This window comes from Notechis scutatus, chromosome 5 (assembly GCF_049901735.1).
Source record: "Notechis scutatus isolate UNSWTSFEM ecotype Mainland chromosome 5, rNotScu1.2, whole genome shotgun sequence".
Taxonomy (NCBI): Eukaryota; Metazoa; Chordata; class Lepidosauria; order Squamata; family Elapidae; genus Notechis; species Notechis scutatus.
In genome coordinates, this window is record NC_142013.1 from 80219384 (window position 1) to 80245489 (window position 26106).

Consider the following 26106-nt stretch of genomic DNA (forward strand, 5'->3'; position numbering starts at 1 on the left):
AAAGCTCAGCCTGCAAGAAGAGGACTCAGAAGCACATCCCAGTCTCTGGATGCTCCTCGCGGCTCGCCGAGAAGGGCGTATCAGGTAAGAACCAACGCCCATTTTCAATTATTCTGATATCATTGCTTTACCAATATGGTTTCCAGAACAATTTTCTAGTTAAACCACTTAAGAAAACAAACCTTTTCAAAATAAGGATGGATCATACTCTACAGGTTATTGAGAGGACAAAAGAGCAAAGGAGGCAGTCAACACTTAACAATGTCATGGTTTTATAAATCTTTACCAAACACCAACACAGTGTTAAGAAGTCATTTTATTTTTGCTGCAAACTTATTTGCAAATAATAAGGCAAACAGTGGGACATCTGTATTTATAACTGGCTGTAAAACCTGGTGGAAATTAAATCCCAAAGTCTCTGGATGTGAGTTATCAGAATCATAGCTCTTCTGAATCTTGTTCTGAAGCAATGAATCAAATAGTGCCACTGTTCATTATCATCAAGCCATTTCCATCATTTTTACAAAGAAAATCTTTAGAAATTTTTCCCAAATGTAATAGGAAGGTATGGTGACTATTAAAGATATTTTAATGGAAAATTTGGAAAGTAGCCAGAACTGATAGCAAAGGGGGGGAAAAAAGATACAAGGGGTCTGTTGTGTTTCCTGAGCTTGCCTGTCTGTATGGGTGGAAGTGATGTTAGAGATTCTGTGGTTGTGCTGTTCATTAATGACTCTTTGGAAGTTTCTTTATTGGGGTGTTGTTGGTCTGATCAATATCCCAATCAAGAAACTGTCAAAGAGCCATCAGTAAACAGCCCAACCAAAGAACCTCTAAGACCACTCCCACCCACACAGATAGACAAGTCACCAGAATATAAACTGACAGCAAACAGCACTCCTTACCATAATGTTACCAGTTAAGGTAATGAAACATCTACAAGAAAACAGGCAATCTCAGAGAGCACCAAAGGTTCCTCATTTCAACCCTGAGATACAAATATTCTCCTTTATCGAAACAAAGATATGGACAGCATCTTTGATGTGGATTTTTTTGTGAAATGGAGTTTTAATGAATCTCTGCACCTATCCTTCTGCTTATGCCTTTTCCTAAGTATTGTACGCCTGTTGCCTCATGTGAAAGAATGTTTTAAATTTAAAAAATAAAATGAATGGAAAGTGTTCTTTTATAAGTGAAGACCTATTGACAAACCTGTATATCCTGCCTATTGAGGCAGGATATATACAAAGATCAATTTTGATGAAGTCACCAACAAATTTGCAGTAGTTAAAAGCTTGAAAAGAAAAAAACATTATTATTTCTTTCTGCTAGTGAATTACTAATATGTAGGTATAAGATATTTACTATTTCTCTCCAAAATGCATTAATGTAATTAAAAAATATGGATCCATTCTTTTCTGGTTATTTTTTTATCATCCCTTTCATTACATGGTTTTTACTGTAACTGATTTGCCATATAGAGAGCATGCAGGGGTGGGATTCAAATTTCTTAACAACCGTTTCTGTGGGCATGGCCTAATTAGTGGGTGTGGCTTGGTGGTCATGTGACTGGTGTGGGTGTGGCCATGTGGTGATGTGACAGGTAAACCGGATGTAAGTAGTCCTCGCTTAATCACCAGGTCCTCGCTTAATGGCCAGTTGCTTAGCAAGTGTTCTAATTTATGACTGACCTCCACAGAGCTACTTGGCCTGTTTTTGGTGTTTTGACAATCATATATACACACACAGAGAGACACACACTTGTGACCAGTTACAACATCCCACACAGTCTTGTGACTGAGGTTTTCTGTTTTTTGCCAGTTTCCAACAATTCCTTCTGGTTTCTGGTTAAAAATGCCCATTGGGGAAAATGGTCTTTTTAACAACCAGTGTTTGCTTAATGACCACAAGGTTCACTTAACGACCATGGCATTTGCCTAACCCAGGGGTCTGCAACCTTAAACACTCAAAGAGCCATTTTTCTATTTTCTTTCAAACAGGTATCTCTGTCTCTGTCTTTCTTTCTTTCTCCCTCTTTCTCATCTCTCTCTCTGCCATCTCCTTCTCCCTCTCTGTTTCTCATTTCTCTTTCTCTCTCTCATCTACAACTGCTAAGATTGGAAGCAGTTTTTTTTATAATCCTATTTCTTTGCAGTTTTTTTTCACATTTGTGTATATGTATCCAATATTCTTTCTTACTTTCCACTATGTATTCAAAATGGGCAATGATTTTATGTGTGTGTGTGTGTCGCATGTGTATATGTCATGTCAAGGGGTGCTTCGCCTGGCCCCTCCCCTCCCAGCCATTCCTTGTCACTCAGCCTCAACTTATCTATAGTTCTGTAAAAATGTTGTTCACCTTTTTTTGACTTCATTATCTACGTACTATAGATGTACATTCATGGACCACTGAAAGGAGGAAATGGCTCACATGCTTTACTCAAGAGTGTGATAGGCAACAGGCTTTTAAGGGGCTGTCACAAAGAAAGGAGGACAATGTATCTTCCAAAGACGCAGAATGCAAACAGGAAGCAATGGATGGAAACTGAACAGAGAAGCAACCTAAAACTAAGGAGAAACTTCCAGACAGTGAGAACAATTAACCAGTGGAACTGCCTGTCTCCAGAAGTTCTGGGTGCTCAATCGCTGGAAGTTTTTCAGAAAAGACTGGACAGCCATTTCTCTGACATGGTATAGAGTTCACCCCAAGGTCCCTTCTAAGTATTATTCTGACACCTTTCCCAGGATTTCTACTCAGAGTTTGGCATCCTCGGTTTTCTTGCCTGAGCTGGGGGTTGGACTAGAAGACCTCCAAGGTCCCTTTCAACTCTTGTTAAACACATGTGTATTTTATGTTTTGGACTATTGAATGCATGTTTTGAAGGTGAGGCATGTGATGAATAACACAATCATCCCAAAGCGGGGTGGGGGTGGGGAGAACATTGGTATGTTGAGGCTCAACAGGAACTTGAAGACTTAAATTTCTTGTTCCTGTCATGCAGCTTTTGCATGGATGAAACTTCTCCTCCTGTTGCGTGGGAAATTGGTTGGGGCTGTGGAAACTGGAAGGGAGATGTTGCTTCTGGGATACTTACTGTAGTATAGTTTTCTTTTTCATTCTCCCTCCCTCTCTGTTTCTCATCTCTCTCCTCCATGGCAAGAGCAGCAGCGTCAGTCAGTGTCTCGGGAGAAAAGTCGCGCCCCCACCCCCCATATTCCTCTCGTCTTGCCTTGAGTAGCCTCACGCAGCACCAAACTTAGCACCAAATTTAGTGCGCTTCACCAATGAGGAGGTGCCATTTGTGAAGCGCGCTAAGTTTAAAGGTGCTGCACAGCACGTCCACCCCATATTTCCCTTGTCACGAGCAGGCTCGCACTGTGCGGCACCTTTAAACTTCGTTCATTTTACAAAGGAGAAGGGGATTCCAGCACCATTGTCAACACATCTGTGAAGCGCGCCTCCCCCCCATATTTCCCTCGCTGCAAGCAGCCTTCCCAGCCTCGCTTCCCCAAGGGGGAAGCATAGCAGGGGGAGGAAAGGCAAGCTGTTGAGCTCCGGCCCAGGGCTTGCCATACCTGGGGGGGGGGGGATGAAGCAGCAGCGAGACGGGAATGGCGATAATGGTGCCCAAGGAATGCAATGGCAGCGATTCTGGTGGCATCGGAGCTGCCAGGACCAACTCCCCACCCTGCCATCCATCAGCTGTTTGTGTAGGCAAGAAAGGGTGGGGCCGATGGAGGGGAGGGGCCAGCCAGGGGCGTGATTTGCCGGTTCTCTGAACTGCGCAGAATCATAACATCCGGTTCTATAGAACCGGACAAAACCAGTAGAAACCCACCCCTGAGAGCATGTATGTAAAAAAATTGATCCATCCTATATGTCATATACACTGAATTTTCCTTGGTTAAATTCAAGTAAAGCTAAATAGATTATAGAATTTTGGAAACTTAATAACGGTATTATATATCTCATTGTTAATGTGTATAGCAAGACAGCAATTCTGGGACTAGTATGATCTTTTTTCAGATTCCTTAATACCAGTAGCTAGACTAATGATTCACTTAAAAGACAGATTTGGAGGACAATCTGGTTTTCATTTCCATGTTTTGAAAACATAGTTTTTCTTTTCCAGACTTAAAGAATTTTATTACAATTCTTTTGAGATTTCCAGCCATATATAGTCTATACTACAGGCGCAACCATTTTACTAAAGTGTATAAAAATGTAGCAAAGACACATCATTCTAAGCAGAATGGTCTTCAAGTCTGTCTATATCTATCTAGAACTGATCTGTAATTGCCCAAGTATTTTGTTGTAAAAATAGTCACCTACAGTACCCACATTGAGGGATGCGGTGGCTCAGTGGCTAAGATGCTGAGGTTGTCGATCAGAAAGGTCGGCAGTTTGGCGGTTCGAATTCCTAGCACCATGTAATGGAGTGAGCTCCCGGTACTTGTACCACTTTCTGCCAACCTAGCAGTTCGAAAGCATATAAAAGTGCAAGTAGAAAAATAGCAACCACTTTGGTGGGAAGGTAACAGCATTCCATGCATCTTTGGCATTTAGTCATGCTGGCCACATGACCACGGAGACGTCTTCAGATAGCACTGGCTCTTCAGCTTTGAAACGGAGATGAGCACCACCCGCTAGAGTCAGAAACAACTAGCACATATGTGCGAGGGAAACCTTTACCTTTACCTTACATTATCTGACAAATGATCTGAATCAAACATCCTTTATTGCCATCTAATACTAATGCTTGATCATTAGTATATACATATTACTATACATTTTACAAGTAATACTTCATAATAGATTTCTTACAGATTAATCATCCCAGCCAATCATGACCTATATAGTCAGCAACATATAATTATAATATTGTATATTCAACTGTTTTAATCTGTAAAACAACATTACAAGCTCATTTGCATAATTGATGTTCTGATATATGGTGAAATAGTGAAACATTTATTCTCATTTTGTGAAATTATCCATTTATCTTGTTTTAACCATCAATATCATTACATTTATTGCATTATTGTACACAGAAATTGTTTTTTCAAAATGAATTTTCACATTTTTATGATAATCATATAGCACATATTTATTAGTTTCATATGAAACAGCATGAATTGCTGTCATGAAGCAAAAAAGAAAAATTGTTCCTCAAATTGTATCTCAGCCTATAACATAGTTTAGAATGGATATACACTCATATTATTAATAATAATATTGGAGAATCTATGCTTGACTCACTGAAAGTTTAGGAGTGGTAAATTTTATTTTCTTCTTTAGGGCAGAATGAAAGTTTTGAGAAAAGTGAGGCTATTGTATATTTTGAGAACAGGATACTAAAACATTTCTGCTTTGTTTCCAGATGGCTACACAACGGATGACATAGACTTTTATTGGAGAGGTGGAGAGAATGCAGTTACTGGAGTAGAAAGAATTGAACTTCCGCAATTTTCTATTGTGGAATATAAACTTGTGTCCAGATATGCTAAATTTGCCACAGGCATGTATTTCCTAATTGTTGAATTTCCATTATTCCTAGCTCCCTAATGCATGCCTATATTTTGTGTTTATATAAGAGGTAATTAAAATGGGGATAGAGCTAGTTCATTATTTTTTGTACAAATATTTGGTGCTACTGGGTCTGAAATGTTAAAACTGATTAGTTTGCTTGATGATTTTTAAGTAAAGAAAACAATATTTGCATCTGAAACGACGTACAGATAGTCCTCAAATTACAACAATTCATTTAGTGATTATTCAAAGTTGCAACGGCACTGAAAAAATGACTTATGTCCGTTTTTCACAGTTATGACCATTGCAGCATCCCCATGATCAAATGATCAAAATTCAGATGCTTGGCAACAGTCATATTTGTGTCCCAAGGTCAGGGGATCACATTTTGGGACCTTCTGAGAAACAAAATCAATGGGGAAGCCAGATTCACTTAACAACGGGGTTACTAACTTATAAACTGCAGTGATTCACTTAAAAACTGAGACAAGAAAGGTTGTAAAAAATGGGCAAAACTCATTTAACAAGTGTTTCAACAAAAGAAAATTTTGGGCTCAGTTGTGATCATAAGTTGAGAACTACCTATAGCAGGGGTGTCCAACCTTGGTAACGTTAAGCCTGGAGGAAAGCTGGCTGGGGAATTCTGGGAGTTGAAGTCCTCCAGGCTTAACGTTACCAGGGTTGGACACCCCTGACCTATAGTATATGACTTAGAAAATTAATATTGGTCAAGACTTCCAGTCTAATAAAATATTTTTAATAGGAAATTCTAAAAAATAAACACGTTGAATAGAAATATGTGCTCTAATTAAGCTGCAAGTAATAGATTATATACAAAGCAGTCAGTTGGCAGTGTGGGTTATAAAATTTAGGATTATACCTTATTTTGAACAGAGAGCAGAAACTCAGGAACAGCTTTCCAGAACAAGTTATTTATCCTGAGTCAAGCTATTATTCAAATTATTCATAATTAAAGCAGTTTGAGAAATGCCACTGTAGTATTTATTATGCTAATTGTAAACAATATTTTATTATACTGGATTATACTAAGATCAATATTAATGATACTAATAATAGCCAATGCCACATAGCCAATCAAATATTATTTACCGAATTAAAATATTTAATACTAATATTTGTGTTTTGGCAATAGCTATATTATATTTTTTGTCTACAAAAGGGACTACCCCATGCTTGTCTTGGGGAGTGATAGGCTCTACTAATAATTTTGTAACATGTTTAGTATATTTTATTCATTACATTTTAAATATCAGGCAAGTAATTTAAATGTATGATTTTTAGATAGAAGGTAAAAGAATTCCAACTTATTATTATCATGAAGAAAACAATGAGAACTTAATGCCTATCTATTTTTTAATAGGTTCCTATCCAAGACTATCACTGAGTTTTAAGTTGAAGAGGAATATTGGATACTTTATTCTTCAGACCTACATGCCCTCAATATTGATTACCATTTTATCATGGGTATCCTTCTGGATAAATTATGATGCATCAGCAGCAAGAGTAGCTCTTGGTATGAAATGGCGATGAATAGGACATTACTTCATTTGCAATATCAAATGTCAATTACTAGAATTTGCAACGTATTAATAGGTCAATATCATTTATATAAATATTGTATTAGTTTGGATTGATTCAGTAATGGTTCATCTTAAATATATAACAATTTTTATAAAATCTGTTAATTGAACTCTTCAAATGGAGCTCAGTTTCTCTATTACTCTAAGAATGGTATGGAAGAACTGACTTTAGAGAAAGGTTGTGGTACCCTAAATTTAAATTTAAGGTCTATTTAAATTTGAAGGAAGAATGCAAAGATAGTGGAATAAAATGGTTTATGCCTTCTTTTTCTTCCAATCCTAATCAATCTTTCCCTTAGAGGCCCCTGATTTACTTGATGACACAACTGATGAAAGTCTGGTTAAAGCCAAGTCCTTAAAGCTAGCATAGTGTAAGAGAGCAACTCTGCACTGCTGAAAATGCTGGTCAAAGTGCCTTCAGGCATGTAGCTTCTGGATTTACTGTACTATAGCTTCAATTTACACTGAAGGATACTCAGCATACATCAAGGGGGATTCAAGTTGGACAGCTTTTACACGTATAGAAGTATTGCTCAGAACATCTGCCAGAGGCATTAGTTTAAAGACTTTTAGTATTCACTTTCTAAATTTGTGAGTTTGCCAGCAGTATTTTTAATAGTAATAATGCATGTAATTAGATCACACTGGAATACTACTTTATTTATTTATTTATTTATTTATTTATTTATTTATTTATTTATTTATTTATTTATTTATTTTTGTCAATTGCTTACAAGATAATAGGTATAAGTAAAAACATAGTTATGAATACATGGATACATATAAGAAAAATAAAAAAATAAAAGAAACAATAGGACAAGGACAGTAGGCACGTTGGTGCACTTATGCACTCCCCCTACAGACCTCTTAGGAAAGGGGTGAGGTCAATAGTAGTCAGTCTAAGGTTAAAGTTTTTGAGGTTTGGAGAAGAAACCACAGAATCAGGTAGAGTATTCCAGACATTGACCACTCTGTTGCTGAAGTCGTATTTCCTGCAATCAAGTTTGGTGCGGTTAACCTTGAGATTGTATCTATTGTTTGCTCTTGTACTGTTATGGTTGAAGCTGAAGTATTCATTGACAGGTAAGTAATTGCAATGTATGATTTTATATACCATACTTAGATCAGACTGAAGACGGCGTAATTCAAGGTTTTCTAGGTCTAGAATTTCAAGTCTGGTGGCATAAGGTATTCTACAACGAGTAGAGGAGTAGAGAACTCTTCTTGTGAAATATTTCTGGACTTTCTCAACTGTGTTAATATCAGATACGTAATGTGGGTTCCAGACTGATAAGCTGTATTCAAGTATTGGTCTAGCAAATGTTTTGTATGCTCTAGTTAGTAGTGTGATATTACCAGAGAAAAAGCTACATAAGATTAGGTTAACAATTCTTAACGCCTTTTTTGCTATGTAGTTACAGTGGGCTCTAGCACTTAGATCATTAGAGATGAGTATTCCAAGGTCCTTTACAGAGTTTGGATCATCAACAAGGTCTTGACCATTCAGCCTGTATTTTATTTTCTGATATTTTTTTACCAATATGTAGGACAGAGCATTTATTGTTGAGATTTGAAGTTGCCATTTGTTTGACCATTCTGATACATAGTCAAGGTCTTTTTGAAGGGTAGCAGTATTGTCTGTGGTGTTGAATAGGTTTACATCATCAGCGAAGAGAATGCAGTTGCTCTTGATATGATCACAGAGGTCATTTATGTAGAGTATGAAAAGAGTTGGTCCTAGAACACTGCCTTGGGGGACACCACTGTTGACAGGTACAGAATTTGATAGGACGCTCCCAATTTTGACCATTTGTTGTCTGTTTGACAGGAATGCTTCTATCCAGTTATGCAGGTGTCCAGAGATACCATAAGATTTTAGTTTTAGGAGTAGTTTGTCATGTACCACTGAATCAAAGGCTTTACATAAGTCTATGTAGATTGCGTCTATTGCTTTGCCCTGATAGAGTTGTGTAGTCCATATGTTTTTGCAGTATAAGAGTTGCAGATTACATTATAGTTTTTTCCTGAAACCAAATTGTTTATTAGAGAGTAGGTTGTTTGTATAAGAGTTGCAGATTACATGATAGTTTTTTTCCTGAAACCAAATTGTTTATTAGAGAGTAGGTTGTTTGTTTCTAAGTGGAGGATGATGGATTGGTTAATAATTGATTCCATGACTTTACAGGTGACGCAGCATAAAGAGATTGGTCTGTAATTTTCAACTAGGCTGGGGTCTCCCTTTTTGAAGATGGGGATGACTGTGGCTTGTGACCATAGTTTTGGCAAGGATATGGTGCTGAAAGATTTTTTCAAAGATTATGCTTAAAGGTTCGGCTATGGCAGTGGATAGCTTTTTTAAGAAGTAGGCACATAGATAGAGATGGTTTTAGATTGCGTAGTGCTTTTTCAACATTGTCTTCTGTAAAATTGATATGTATTAGATCATTGTAGTTGTCTGTGGTTCGACTAGGAAATACTGGGCATGATCCATTGCTGTTTACAAATACTGAGCCAAAGAATGTGTTAAAGATGTTGGCTTTAATGGTGTCATCATTGCAGTCTTTACCATTAGGTCCTATCAGGAGTGGGATGGACCTTGAGTCTTTTAGTTTGTTGTTTACAAAATTGTAGAAAGAGCGGGTGGAATTGGTGCATAGAAGGTTTTCTTCTTGTTTAATGTGATAATTGATGCATTCAGTTGATTTTTTTTTATTATATATTTCAGGAAAAAAATGTTACAGCTTATGAAGTCTATCTGTGAGAGTTGTACCAGTACTCGAGACATTTCTGTTATTTTTCCAGGAAATCAGGATAGCCCTAGGCTTCATTGATTTCAAATATTTGGAATTCTTTCTCTCTCTCTCCCTACCCCCTTCTCCCTTTCTCTGTCTTATTTTAAAAGATTTCTTGCTGTGCAAGTGTTCCTGAGGACTTGGTATACTGTTAATCCCTGCTTATCTGGGTGTTGGCTGCTGGAACAGGATGTGCTCTGGACTTTTTGATACTTCTTTGCTTTTTTTATACCTCTTTTGGTTTGTAAATATCGTTTATTTCTAAGAGTCTCTTAATGGCCAATTTGTCTGAATTTCAAGCTTCAAAGATTTCTCATTTTCTCATTTAACATTTTTGGATTTGGATTTTTTCTAGGATACTTACAATTTCTCAAATGAAATTTTGATTGATTCTATCCATGTGTGGTATGATTAAAAAGTTTTCATCATATCTTCTAATTTCTAGTTAATCTTCATTGGTGAGCTCTACTAATCTTCTGTCCTAAATAGTGGCTGGTATGTAGATGACAAATTCAACATAGTAAAAAAGGAATGAGTAGAGTAGAGTAGATCAGAACAGAACAGAATAGAATTCTTTATTGTCCAAGTGTGACACACACTTTGATGACATTTTTGATCTTAGGAGTCCTTTTTAAGTCTTGAGTTATTATAGAGCCTAGAAACTTGAAGGTCTCTACTGTTAACACTGTGTTGTCTAGTATTGCAGGAGGTGGAAATATAGGAGGTTTTCTCCTAAAATCTATTGTCATTTATACAGTTTTGAGTGTGTTCAGTTCAAGATTGTTCCTGATATACCACAAGGCTAGTTGTTCAACCTCCCATCTGTATTCAGATTTGTTGTTGTCTCGAATGTGACCAATCACTGTTGTGTCATCTGCAAACTTCAGTACTTTAACAGAGGGATCCTTTGAGATCATTGGTATAGAGAGAGAAGAGAAGAGGAGAGATCATACAGCCCTGGGGGTGGGGGGTGCTAATTGTACAGGTATGTGATATGATTTTGCTAGCTTCAACTGCTGCTTTCTGTCTGTTAGAAACCGTATGATTCACTTATAAGTGTCGTCAGGCATGGCTGGGATAATAGTAGAGAAGACTTATTAAACAATCAACTTCAAAAGAATAAAATTTGTAAGGAAACAAGAAAACAACAATACACTACTGTTCTTGGATATCAGCAGAGGAAACAAGGTCAAATTAGAAATAGAATTCTATCGAAAAACCACCCACACCAACCAAATTCTCCATTATCCATACCAACCAAGTGTTCCACTACTTTCCACAAAAGCAGCTGTAAGAACATTATTCAGATGAGCACAAATGTATTGCAGCAACCCAGAACACATGAAATAAGAAACAGACCACCTATCCAATAACTTTCAACAAGATGGATACTCACTCAATTTTATCAAAAGTACCTGACCATTCAACCCGCACAACCAACACAAGCTATGTAAAAGATAACACTACCATACATTAAAAACATCTCAGAAACAATTACGGCATTACTGTAGCTCACAAACCATTAAAGGTAAAAGCTGTATAAGCTAAAAGACTATGTAGAAAAAGACAGGCAGAAGGCTAGCAGAGAATATAAACAGTGACACTAACTAGCAATCCGAACACAAAATGAAAGTTTTTAATCTCACAACACACAAACAGATTCAACCACAGCCCATCAATATTGCTAGGCATCTCATAGTTACAATACTGATGATGTCACCTAATTGAGTAACAAATCATCTACAAGCAAACAACCAAGCTCAGAGAGCAACCAAGGATTCCATAGTTCAACCCTAAGCTAATATATTTTCTTCTATTAGATAGAATGTTGCCTCTCTTGCAATTTTACTTAGTTTTTTTTTTTTTTTACATTATTGGAAAACTCCTGGAAATTGCTACAGAAATAAGTTAGAAAAATAATGCAAAAAAGTTACTTGTTTTTGTTTTTCTTTCTTTTTAGGTATTACAACTGTGCTTACTATGACAACTATCAACACTCATCTCAGAGAGACTTTGCCTAAGATTCCATATGTCAAAGCCATTGATATGTATCTTATGGGCTGCTTTGTGTTTGTCTTCTTGGCCTTACTTGAATATGCCTTTGTCAACTATATCTTCTTTGGAAAGGGCCCTCAAAGGCAGAAGAAACTTGCTGAAAAGACAGCCAAAGCAAACAATGATCGTTCTAAGTTTGAAAGCAATCGGGTAGGGTTTTTCATATCTTCTACAAATTTGTCTTATTTTCAGTTTCAAAGGATAGTTCCAATCAACGGAATTAAGTATTATTACCTTGCCTATTGGATTGTATATTAGATTATACAGGATATATTAGATTAGCCATCAGCATCACTTTATATTCATTACAGTTTATCAATATAAAATATATAGCATATATCAGAATGCAGTAAGCACAAAAATTCCTAAAACACTGTACAAATTTGGCAAATTTCAAAATCACAAGAGTGAAAAACAATCACAGGAATTTGTCTTTCCATCATTGATCTTAGTGTAGTTTTCCTTCCTTCCTTCCTTCCTTCCTTCCTTCCTTCCTTCCTTCCTTCCTTCCTTCCTTCCTTCCTTCCTTCCTTCCTTCCTTCCTTCCTTCCAACTTTAAGCAACTCTGGGTTGATCACAGAATAAAAAGAAATAATATGTGATCATGATAGAGAATTTAAGATTTTTCCCTTAAGCTCTGTGTTTCCTGAAGTAATTTAAACTACTTTTATCAAAAAGAAGAAAAATATGTCAGAGAGACTAGTCATACTTGTCTTACTTTACTTAGCACAGCAGAATAATGAACAGTAAAATTTCTTGATATTTTGTTTTTGCAATTGCATTTATAAGTACTATTATAATAACATTAACAGGAAAGGACAGCTCTAAAAGTAGGAATATTTAATATGCATTTTCATAGTTGACATTAATGAAAACAAAACCTTACATATACTATTAAAAATTAATATTTCTCCAATTAAAACATATATTTGAATATAGTACTAAAATTATACTTATTGCATAATTTGCATTATTTAAAAAATATTTATAATGTATACATTAATATATACAAAAATGATTATATTAGGAGATCTGCAACATGATTTTTCTTGGACTTAAAAGGTACAATTTAATGCAGAGAAAAATGAGGTTTTTTAAAAAAGTGAGAGCATATATGAAATTAAAAGTTTTACATAATACTAATTTTAATTGATTCAGTAATGGTAACTATGTACCTACATTCATTTATTTACTAAATTGGTAAAAAAAGATGTAAAGAATTTGAATATAAGAAAATGGGAAATTGGAACACACTTACATCCAAAGCGTATGCAGTAAAAAAAAAAAACATATGTTTTGTATACAAATGAGCTTTATAATTTCCAGAGTTACAAATTTTCTAATTTAAGATTGGAAATGCACTTGTGCATATGCACACATACGATCACTTATTTGCACGCCATATACAATGTACTACTAAAATTCTCATGTCTGTTTGTAACTTTCAATTAGGCAAAATTGGAAGCTATAGGGCAATAATTACTGAATCAAATGGGCTAACTTATAGAATGTGGAAATGATATTTGGGAAAGTTGTAGCCAGTCAAGCATCACCAAGCCTTGTGGCTATACTTCCCAGAAACACATAGTTTGTGTGATACAAGGGAAGATGGGACAGCCCTTCCTCATTATCTTTCCTGCCTCTCTATGGTCCCTACACCACAAGGACCCAACAGGTAAGTGAAGATTGGCTGCTTTGGAACCAAGGCTAAAATTTGAAATCTCTTAATCACATTGGGTGGTGAGGGAAGGACAACGGAGGATCTGGGATGCCTGTTGGTGAAATAGGTTTGGCTGGAGGCAGTGATGGTTGACAGATGAGCCTTCTTTCACCCTGTAGAGAGGAGGCCCTTTGGAATATGCCAGAATAAAGAGTGGAAGAGAGGTTATTCTCACAGACCACACAATTCCCACAGTAAAGTGGGAGGATGTCTAATATTTATATAAAACTTGCTCTCTCTTTCCTAGTGTCTCATTGTAGACGATGTGTTTCGTGGTGACAAACAAAAAATCTGGCTGGCCAGTCAAGTTATTTAGCTGGTTGTTTTCCTGCTATTAATGGTAGAAAGAAATAAAAAAAATCCATTTTCTGGCAATCCTCTGCTAAGACGAACATTATGTGGAGCTCTTTCTTGTTCTAAGGATCACACCTTTTGTGGCTGTTTGCCCCTTGTGACTGACCACTTACGATCTCAAGAGCTAACTCCAAGCCTAGGAATTGTTGTATTGTATAAAGAGATAAGTTTAAATAGGAAATAAATACTTAGGCAATTTAAAGAAGTATTTAAATTAATAGTAAAACTCTGTGCATTATTCTAACTGATTTCTAGTAAATGTTGATTATCCAGAGCAGTTGAAAGAAAGTTGAGGCAAATGTAGAATTATACTGTATTATTTTAAGGGCATTTTATTCTCACTTTAATTTTGGAAAAAGTAATCCTGCCATATTTTGAGATAATTATAATTCATGTGAAATCTAGGTTCTGCCTCAGTATAGGACTTGATTTCAGTGAAGAAAATGGTACTGTATTCAACTTATTTTTTAACATAAGAAACATATTCCAGCGTAAGATGTTAAAGACACATCTAATTTCAGAGTTTGTCTCTAATTTGAATGATTTGGGACTAGATTCATAATTTGGAACTACAGTAGATTGTTAGATCTCTAACATCTTCATAATTTTATGTAATTTTTGATCCCCCAGGTTCTTTAAGAGCTCTGAAATACAAATCATTTCAAATTACTGTTGTGGGATGTATTTGTCAACCAAGATAAATCACTAGATCAAGACTGGCAAATAATATGACTGACCTCAGGGACTCAGCCCATGATAAGCCTTTGGTCCATTGGTGTATGTGTGTGTGTGTGTGCATTAATAGCTATTAGTCTTGAAAGCCCTATGCTATTTCAGGACCTGCTAAGAAGCAAATGAGAAGGAGCTGTCTTGTAGCTACTTGGTCATTGTGGAAGATTGATCATTGGACTTATATCCAACAGGATTCATTTTATATTTTACTGTTAACATTTTCCCCTTTTCTATTGCCTTCTAATTGTTTTGGGTCTACGTGTGTTTCAAGGAAAGTAGCCACATTGGTAAAAGAGAAGACACATGAAACAGATCGTGCAAGTTGAATTGACAAGAAAGAAATATGAAAACTAAAACTGGGAATGTGTTTAAATACTTCTTTGTTCATTAGTTGTGGAGAGATGTCTTGGCTTACCCTAACAAAAATTAGTTTCCTTTGGTTAATTAAAATAGGAGGCTGTTTATGTTTGAGATTGGAGGCACTTTTTTATTTTTCCCTTTTCCCTACATTCCATTTTTAATGTGATGTCTTTTTCATTTCTGTAGGTCATTTTCAACTGTTTATTAATATTTCTCGGGATTCAGGTAGCCTAAACATTCATCTAAAAAAATTAGAGATGGCAATCATATTAAAAAACAAGAAATAGAAATTGGCAAACCTGATATATACACTAAGTTTAGTGAAATCCTAATAAAAATTGCTGCTTTAAAACTATCAATTTATGTAGTTTTAATAATGCATTAGAAAAAGGTCATTTTTTTTAATATTAACAAAACTGTAGTAGCAATATTTTTAGCTCTTGATAGTGTATTAAATATAGTTTATCAGATAGTTTGCAAATGCATATCAGTAGCACTTTCCTGTTATTTATAATGCTTATTTTTCATTTGTAATGAATGTTAAAAACTAATAACACTTATTAAATACTAAACAATGTTAATTAAACTTAGTCTTCTGAGTTTAAAAAAAACTAATGGGGAGTGCTAGAATTTACAGGTAGGGATATTTCTAAAGATATATCAGGTTAACTTTTGTCTTTTGTATTTGTACATCTTTGCTTGCATTTTCTATTACTCTAAAGAGATTTTTTACTATTAAGTGTTTGAGGGTAAAGTGAATTATGTAAAAATGTTTGAGTTAAAAATCTACCAAACACTGGCAAAATCAGAAATAAAACATGATTAGATTACATTGTTTGAGGCCAAACTTCCAAATTACATAATGAAAAAGGTAGTAAAGAGTAAATGTAGTAAAGAGTACTGCAATGGACTGTAGTTTATAAAACCCTGTTTTGGCAGCAGTCTGAATGAAAAATACAAGAATTAATATCAACAAAATTTGGGAAATGTAGGGCACCTGTACAGTGGAAAGAAATGTGCTCTTCAGTAGGTTATTGAAAAAAAATATGAATATAAGAAAAACACATTCATATAATAAAACAGAATGGAATCAAAGCTTCCTTGGGAGTATGGAGATGGTAACTTGCTGAGTAAGAGTAAGACTTGTGGTAAGAATAATACAAGAATATTGAAGAACACTTACAAGAATTGCGTCTGTCTAGTCTAGAGAAAAGATGGATGGAGAAGGCAGCTGATGTTGTGGCGAGGTAGTGAGGACGAGCGGCAGCTCCGTAAAGTCCCACCAATTTCATTAGTCCATGGGCTCTACAGGGGCCAAAAGTCACCTGTATGGATGATGAGGGTAGAGTGGATACTTCGATGGTCACAAAGAGAGCACCATCTCCTCAACTGACCTGAAGAAAACCCCTTCAACTGGCAGGAGAGAAGACATACATTATGGGTGAACCGAAGCCATGAAAGACAGCTGAAATGGAAGAGAAGAAAGGAAAGATCCTGTAACAGTGTGCTTGGTCTGGGTAAGAATTCTTCTAACTTTTGCCATGGAATTTTCCCTAAAGTACCCCCTTTGGAAAGTGGAACTCAACGGAGGTAAATAGCAGCGACTAAAGACCTGGAGCTGCTGTCAGATTTGGAAAAGAAAGAAAAGAAATCGTAGTCAGAAGTAATTTTAAAAATAAAGAACAGACTGGATTGGTTAGCTTTGCAAAAATTAAATTGTTTCAAAATTCTGGATTATACTCTTACTACCACCTTGACTTGAAGAACTTTGGGAAATTACTGGAAAATATTTTTATTTGGAGACATTTTATTTGCAGTAAAAGTGGAGAAAAAAGGTAAAAGTAAGACCTGCTGGCCGAGGAAAGCAATATAGAGCTGGAAAAAGTGGATGAAGCTAAACTTTTGACTAGGGTAGATTGGCTGGAATACACTAAACACCTGCAACTGATTATACTTGGTGCTTGGAGACAGACTGTGAAAACATTCAACTTTTAGAACCTTGAGGATTGTAAACATGTTGGACAGTATGAGAGTGTGAAAGCTTGTAGTTTTGAAACAAAATGGAGACTGTTAAGGGACTAATTAATGGAGTGATTGTGTGAATTACTCTAATATTAGCTATCTTGGTGTGACATAATTGTGACATTGGGATTTTGACAGATTACTGAGTAAAATTTTAAATTTATTAAAATAAGGCAAAATGGGACTACAAGGGGAAATAAATGTTTTACTAAAAGAAATATTATTGATGCTCCAAGGTACACAGGAAATGATAAGGAACCGTAGGGAAATAAAAGAATTTATACATAATGTAGTTGTGAGACCAGAAAATTATGACCAAAAGACATTGAACAACAAACATGAAATTCAGGAAACAGAAAATAAAATAGAAAGAACAAAAGAAAGGATAGGAGAAGGAAAACGACAAGCGATACAAAGAGATAAAAAAGAAGATACAGACGAAGCTGAAATAGAAATGGTGAATTACACTTTAAGAGATGAAAAGTTAGAAGGTGATACACAGAAAGGCACCCCTGAAGTGAGGAAAAGATTATTAAAAGGTGTATTGAAGGTTCAAAAGAGTGAAGAAGCAGCAGAGATAGAAGTAATACTGAGATCAATCATGAACGAGATAAGAAAATACAAGATCCCGTGGGAGGAATATGGGAGATGTGCCAAGAAGTCAACAAGAGTTGAGGTACGAAAACGGGCAAGAGATGAAAGATAAATGCAAAATACTGCTTAATACAGGAGCTATACCATTAAGAAATAGTATAAAGATAGAAATTAGAAAAGGGGAAAAGATTACTTTTTTAATTTGGGAACTATTCTATTAATGGGTATAAAATAGCAGCAGAAGTTAGAAATCTAGATATGTAAACAAAGATGAAGTAATTTGTGTAATTGAATAATGAACATTGAATAATTAAGATAAGTAAACCTTATGATTATTTGGAAGTTAATGGTTATAAATGTGATGTTTACTAGATGTTTATAATGTTGGATATTATTAATGGATTATAGATAAAATTGAACAGAGGGCCTAATCAAATAACACAAAAGTTTCAACAGGAATACATGAAGATGAATAGGTATTAGGAATAATAGTTACAACTACTGTATGTATAAAATTTACTATCTGTATTCAATCGAGATTGTATCCAGATGGTATACTATTATTGTGAATATAGAAATTTTATACATAACCAAGAAAATTGTACAATAAAAAAATAACATAAAGAAAAGATGGACTAGGGGTGACATGATAGTGGTGCTTCATTATTTGAGGGGCAGCCACAAAGAAGGGGGGGGGGGGTTCAACCTATTTTCCAAAGTACCGGAAGGCAAGACAAGAAGCAGTGGATGAAAACTTATCAAGGATAGTAGCAACCTAGAACTAAGGAGAAATTTCCTGACAGTGAGATCAATTAACCAGTGGAATGGCTTGCCTTCAGAAGTTATGGTGCTCCACCACTGGAGGCTTTTAGGAAGAGACTGGACAGCCATTTTTCTGAAATGATACACAGTCTCCTGCTTGATCAGGGAGTTGGACTAGAAGACCTCCACAGTCCCTTCCAACTCTATTATTATTTTTTTATGTCCTTATTGTTGTTTAATGTATTTAGGTATCATTGGATACATTGAGTTAATTAATAATTTGCACCAAATGTTAAACAGATTGTATGATGCAATGAAGAGTATAAGATTAAAATTAAAATTTGGGATTGGCTTTCTAGAGATGAAAGATTTTTTAAAAAAACTGGCATGTATCTGGAACTCTCATCAATAAACACATGGTGTTTCTTTGCAATGTTTATTTGTGCTCAGATTTTTCTGAGCAGGATCTTTTGTATTGCACTCAGCATCAATCTGTAACAGGAACTTCCTTCAATTAGAAAGTGTTCATTAACACAGTTCTGTTAGATAAAAGCCAAATATTAATCACAAGTGTAATCTGAAGTGGGTGAAAAGCCAAACTTCCGTAACATTTACAATATGTAGATTTTTATGACATTCATTACATGGATACAATTTATCACTGAGCAAATTTATATAATGGTGTGTTGTTGAAATTCAGGAACATATTCTAAAGCAATCTGCATCAGTGATTGCTAAATTTTAAATTATTGAAAAGTAACATAGGTTGTGATTATGTAGTATTTAAGCCGTTAATCCTTCACTAATAATATAAAATAGACAATGAGCTAATGACATTCTTTGCCAAAATAGAATAAGGGCTTGAGAATCCATGAATATCTATTCCCCCCCCCCTCCCTCCCTCCCTCCCTCCCTCTCTCTCTCTCTCCTCTCTCTCTCTCTCTCTCTCTGTATATTTGTTTTCTTAAGTTTTCGCGGGTACTTACATACATGGTATTCAGCTTTGTAATACACAATACAGAAGCTTGATGATAGCAGATGAGATTCTGCCGAAACGTTGCTACAACTTTAAAAGCACAATTATAATGACGTGGGAAAATACCCAAACAAAGCTGAATAATGTATGTATGTATGTATGTATGTATGTATGTATGTATGTATGTCTAGGTGTGTTCAGATCTTTTCCCGTGTAAGATTAAGAGTATCTTCGGCAGAATCTCATCTGCCATCATCAGGCTTCTGTATTGTGTTCATCAGTGATTCACAGACGAACACAATACAGAAGACTGATGATGGCAGATGAGATTCTGCCGAAACGTTGCTACAACTTTAAAAGCACAACTACAGTGACGTGGGAAAATACGCTGAATACCATCTAGATAGATAGATAGATAGATAGATAGATAGATAGATAGATAGATAGATAGATAGATAGATAGATAGATAGATAGATAATCTATCATCTATCTATCTATGGATAGATAATAGCTGGTCCAAGATTTTACCATATTGGCATTTGATAGTAGATTTGTAAATGGTTACACAAATTTGAGCTGCAAACCTTTGTTCTTTCAAGCTATGACAGTATGACAGATGATTAATATTATGGCATTGCAAGGATTGCCATATTTCATTTGCACCTAGATCCTGGGCTTCAGAATTGGCTAATGTGGTTTAAATTGGCTCAGTGAATAGTTAACTATAGCTCATTCAAAAGCATCAGTTGGATGAAAAACAGAGCTCTGTAAAGTAAAAAAGTAAGGTCATCTTCGTGTTATTGTGTTATATCTCCTAAATCAATGCTTGGTGGATTGATTTTTTTTTAAAAAAAGAATACATATAGTATATTATATATAACATGATGAAAAATATATGCATTATATTTTTAATAGAATAGTTTTAGAATCTTTGAAATGATCCTTAATATTCCTGCCATATTAAATACAAAATAAAAAAGGAATAAAATATGTTAGGCAATATGAATTATCTCCTAGTACCCGAGATCATAATAAGTATGATTTTAAGGCTTGCTGCTTGTGCAAGAAAAGGCTTTTGATATCAATGGCAGTTTTGTTATTGTCTTTGGTGAGATAAAGTGAGATCTAATGTCTACTGCATTAATACCTCAGTGTTATAGTAGCTTTCTAGAACAAATATATATATAGTAAAGCTTCAGCAAGATAGAAAAGCTGTTAGTTAGTTAGGTAGCATATCCTTAAGTAACAAAGAGCAAGTTAATTTTTCACTTGAATGACAATTGAAAACTTTTTAAGAATCCTCTTTTTAATTTCCAGTAAAGATGAACTGTACAGCTGGCAACTTTCAAAAGCTGTGCAAACCTTGCCAAAGATACTGATTCTTTGATAATTAGGAAAAAATGTTTTATATGTACTTCTGCACCCTTTGAAGCTTCTCTTTCAAAGATTATTCTTAATAGTCATAATATATGTTCCAAATAAAAGAGAAAAGCAGATACTAGCTGCTCATTGAAGACAAGAGCATGCTAACAGTTGAGACTGTTCAACTCTTATTATGTCTCAGTCTTTTCCAACTTGAGGGTATACATTCTACAAGGAAAAGTGATTAGCATACTTGAGAGAATAATATAGAAAGAAAGTCAGCATCCATTTCCGTCATTTCAAAGTTCAGGACATAAAATAATAGACTTAAATTACAGTAAAATACAGGTTTCACTTGAATATAATAGGGAAGTTATTCCTATTCCTGTATTACTTTCTAATAGTAAAAACATTCAACAATGAAACCAATCTCCTTTGCTGTATGTATTCAAGACAGAATTTGGAAAGCCATCTCTTAAGAACTCAAGAAACAGAAGGTCAGTTTCAAAGGCTTTAATAGATCTGTAGGTTTGTCCTCATGCACCTTCAATTGCAGAATTTAAAAAAATGAAATTTTTCTTGTGAAGACAATTATAGTGCATTCTATTGTTGAAAGCTGCCAGGAAGCTATTGTACAATTGGTTGAATGGGATGAGATGTGATGGGAGTGGTTCTGAGTATTCACTGATTTGCCTGTGTAACAACTCTGCTCTCTAAGCTGCACTGGGTACTAGGAGCTTCCAAGTGCAATTCAAAAGGTTGGTGTCACCTTTAAATCATTTCATGGCTTCAGATTTGGTTATCTGTGGAACTGTCTTCCTGTCGCTTTTGCTCATGAGTAACATCTCATAAAGTAGGCCTGCTTCAGGCCCCAACTGTAAAACTATGTCATCTTTCAGGATGTAGGTTATATGCCTTCTCTGTTGCTGTACCTGTCCCATAAAGCATATTATAAGTTTCTTGGTTAGTGACTTTGGGCCAGTCACTCACCAACTCACTGGGTGCTTGATCTGGGAAGAATAGACAGCAGGAATATTAGGTATGTGTACCACCTGAATTCATTCTCTCTCCCGTTATCTCTGTCTCTGTCCATTTCTCTCTCTCTCTCTCCCCCTCCCCAACTTCTCCTTCTCTCTCCCTCTCCCTCCCCCTCCCTCCGTCTCCCCCTCCCCCCCTCTCTCAATATAAATAACAGGATAAAAATATAATTATTATTATTTCCATTTTGTCATTTGCAATAATATGTAAGTTTCCTAGAGTTACTTCAGTGATTGAAGCAGCTGACAAATTGATGAATTGGTGAATAAAGTTACCTTTATGTCATCCTAAAACATAGGAGAGAAAATTTAAAGTCGTGTTTAGATGTTCCTGTTTTAAGTAGCGTTTTCCCTCTTATGGGGGAATTTTTGCCATGAGATTGATTTATCATATTTCCTCAGTAATGAGTTCTTGATGGGATCAAAGGTGGGAAACAGCCAGGATTTATTGGCCGTATCAGGCTGCTGTGGAAATGTTCCTTCCTTATCAGACATAGCCATTTGCTTCCAGCTGCATTTAGACCCATTTATCTACTTATTTGTATTTCATGTATTTAGACTTCCCATTTCCATCAAAAAGGGGGCTCTAAGTGGTGTCCTTTCCTGAGGCATCTATCCACATAATGCCTGATTTCAAAGGGTAAATCAGTGTCAGGCCTGCCACAACTTAAATCTCTAAATAGAAACAGTCCTTGGTTCATAGGTTAACAAAGGTATAGTTTTATTAGAAATCAAGTGTATTGCAGTATTGCAAAGTCAGAACTGAGAATCATATGCCAAAACCCCTCTTCCCTCCCCTGGCTGTCCCTCATTTCCCCCCCCCCCCAGCAACCAATCAGGTTCAGGCTAGATGTATTCATAATTGTCAATCAAGCTTGGTAGTTTGATATGTGGCTCCCTCCTTCTTCCAGCTGAGTTACCTTGAGGCAGCATTTTAAGGACATACAGCACTTACTTTAGTTTCCCTAAGCATTCCCTCCTTCATCCCCCCAATTCATGGCAGTCGGTCACCACATAGCAGTGAAGCACAAGCAGATATTAGGGAGCACTTGATAATCGGCATCATACGGGATCCTACGTAATCAGGCTTTGTGTCTTTTTGAAGAAATGCTAGATCTGTGTTCAGACTTTGTTAGAAAGAATTAATCTTGTATTGTACAAAAGATCTAAGGAAAATAGTTTTTTTGCTAGTTGTTCTCAAATTGTGTGAGTCATGGGCTTTCCCCTGTTTTTAGTGTGAAAGAGTTTTGCAAAGCTATACATTTTTTTTTCTTTTTATTTCTTGTGTGATACCATTTTGCCTATTCATAACCATCTTGATATACTTTAGTGCAGGGATCTTCAAACTTGACAGCTTTAAGACTTGTGGACTTCAAGTCCCAGAATTCCTCCTCCAGTCATGTTAGCTCAGGAATTCTGGGAGTTGAAGTCCACAAGTCTTAAACTTGTCAAGTTTGAAGACCCTTGCTTTAGTGGATATCTCTGGATTCTGCTAATGACAACAACCATTCTAATACTTACTGATTTGAGATAAATCAGCTGCTAAATTTGTTATCTTCATATTTCTGAATCTTAATTAATTCCATGTTACTCCTATGTTTGTCTCCCCATTCTTTTTTTTCTTTTTTTTTGCCCAGAGTATATTGGAGCCCAAATTAAAGGAGCTGGGGAAAATTAACAAGGGATTTGCTTTTCCATTCAGAGGACTGGCCTAGAAAACCTCCAAGGCTCCCTTTCAATCCTATGATTCTATGATCAGTCTAAATGTGAGGTTGGGAGAATGGAGATTCTCTACTCCTGTGAACTGCCAGTTAAACTAGTGGATTTTTGGATGTGGATCAGCTACCTTCTTGAAGGAAAACCAACATCTCAGGCTTCAGCTACATCCAAGCCTACATCACTAGGGTAAAAATAGAGAGAGGCTGGTAGTTGTTTTTTCTCAATATTATGAGCTGTTTAATGAGAAGGTGAAAGGAAATTTAAGTATAACCCAGTTATTTTCCTAACTGGTCCTATGTTACAAATACTGAAACTCTGAAAAACTGTATGTGTTCATTAAGCAGCACCAAGGAAATCAATCTGCATTAGAACCATAAAAACAGTACAATTTGGATTTGTTAATGAGGTTGAATAAAGTTTGCCCATTAGTGAAAATACAATTCACACTTGCGTGTTTTTCTCCTGAAAAGAACTAGAGGAACACATTCCTGTGATTTAATCTAATTACAGGAATAAAGTCAGTCTTACAGTAGATATTGGTCATAAGGTGGCAGAGGGACATGATTTAAGTGTCTTGATAACTAAAAGTGAGAAACACTATATTTCATCTATAAACTAGAAAAATATAAATTGAAAATGCAATTCAATTTCAGTCTTCATAACCATATCATTTCACAAAAATGTTAACATGGGACTTCCGGTTGCAAAGCTTCGGCGGCGGCAGGAATCCGCGATCGTGTGCTGTTCCTGCTGCCCTCACTGCTGAAGTGCCTCCGATCCAGCCGGGTTTGGAGGCTGTCATTACCCCGTAGAGGTAACGGAAGACAGAGGAGACCCAGGCAGGGGTCTGGGGATATCGCAACCCCTTTCCCCAGCCAGCTAGACTCCTTTTTCCTAAGGCGGTGGAGCGGCGGTCAGCAATGGTCGCCACAAAGAAACCTTCAGCCGGACAAGATCGTGCAGGAGGAAGTGTCCGAAAGTGAAAGTTCTTTGGCTGAACCGGGACTCTAAGATATATCTAAATACCCTGGAACTAAAAAAAATTCTTGAATGATATATTGTTTCCAAAAGAGACTGTGAAAGCAGCGAATGAAAGTGTTAAAAGGGAAAGTTCACTCTCCTTCCTTACGGAGATAGCAAATGGATATTGAAAAACCTGCTTTGGCACTGAAGGTAAAAATCAAAAGTTTTTTGCTATAAGTGGGAAGGGAGAGGTAAAAAAAAACTTATATTAAGATCTTGCTGGAGGAGACGGCTTGGAATTTATAAGATTAGAAATTAACTGCAATAAGACTTCAAAAATATATTTTGGAACTTTGTAATTGATATTGCCCCAGGAGGAGAAAGTGTGAAGAGAAGAAGGTGCTAAATGAAACATTTTGTGTTTGTTTGGATTGCTTGATGACTTTGGGACTTTTGGAAACTACTCTACTAACTACTAAGATTAAAAACATTTGGGTTGTTTTAAAAAAAAGAAGAAGAAGAAACCTTACAATGGCATTATCTGTGGAAGAATTAAAAATGGAATTTGAAAAATTAAAAGAAGAGGAACAAGAAGGCAAAGGGCTCTTTTGGATCTGTTTTTCATTTCTTAGAAATGGCGATTTCTACCTACCAGCAAATACAACAACAACAAGAAGAAGAAGAAGCCATCTTTAATGGACAAATAACTTTAGCCAAGAAAGAAGGGAGGAAGAGGGGAAGGAAAATGGAGAATTTAAGACTCAAAAAAACAACCAAGAAAGAGAAAAATAAGGTGAAAAATCGATATAATGTCAGAAAGCAACAGAAAAGAGGAATACAACAGAGAGGGGAGGTTAAAAAGGCGGAGGTTAAGAGAGGGGGGGGGTAAAAAGGCCAGATTGGATAAGAAAGGAAGGGAAAAAGGGAAAAGAAGTAACAAAGGCTTGAAACAAGATGGGAAAAAGCAGATTTTTTTAGAGACAAAGGGTAAAGTACAATTAAAAAGAGATTCTGCAAAAGTACACAAGATTGTATTGTAGTATTTGTATTTGAAATAGAAAATTGGAATATTATAAGAACTAATAAAATGTTAAAATATCAAAATGTTTAAGATTTAATGATATATTTTAATATTTAATGAAATATTAAAGGGAATGTGTAAAATGTCTAAGATTTAATGATAGAGTTTAATGTGCTATTGTTTTAATGTCATTATAAACTTGTTATTTTCTTATTTTAAAAGGTAGTATCTAAAATGTATTAAGCAGAATCAGAATGGAAATTATATATTTAACTATATTATAGGTTTGTTGTTTTCTTATTTTAAAATGTAGTATGTAGAGTGTACTAAGCAGAATCAGAATGGAAATTATGTATTATTTTAAGTGTTAAATTTTGGGGAAAGATAGAAAGGCGTCATACTTCAATTAGTGATTACAGGAGAAATTTTGTGTTAAAGAGAAGAGATAAATAGATAATTGGAAAAGAACGGACAAAAGATACAAGTATAATGATTTAAATTAAGA

The 26106-nt window shown here is 35.6% G+C and overlaps 1 protein-coding gene across 5 annotated transcripts in view; it reads left to right on the plus strand.

The window, feature by feature from the left end:
- GABRB3 (gamma-aminobutyric acid type A receptor subunit beta3) overlaps window positions 1-26106 on the plus strand; it is a 219233-nt gene that overhangs the window by 189537 nt on the left and 3590 nt on the right. For all 5 annotated transcript variants that reach the window (XM_087967119.1, XM_087967120.1, XM_087967118.1 and 2 more), the window contains 3 exons: window positions 5382-5519; window positions 6912-7064; window positions 11884-12128. In XM_087967119.1, the coding sequence (XP_087823245.1) occupies window positions 5382-5519; window positions 6912-7064; window positions 11884-12128 (536 nt within the window). The remainder of the gene's footprint in view (window positions 1-5381; window positions 5520-6911; window positions 7065-11883; window positions 12129-26106) is intronic.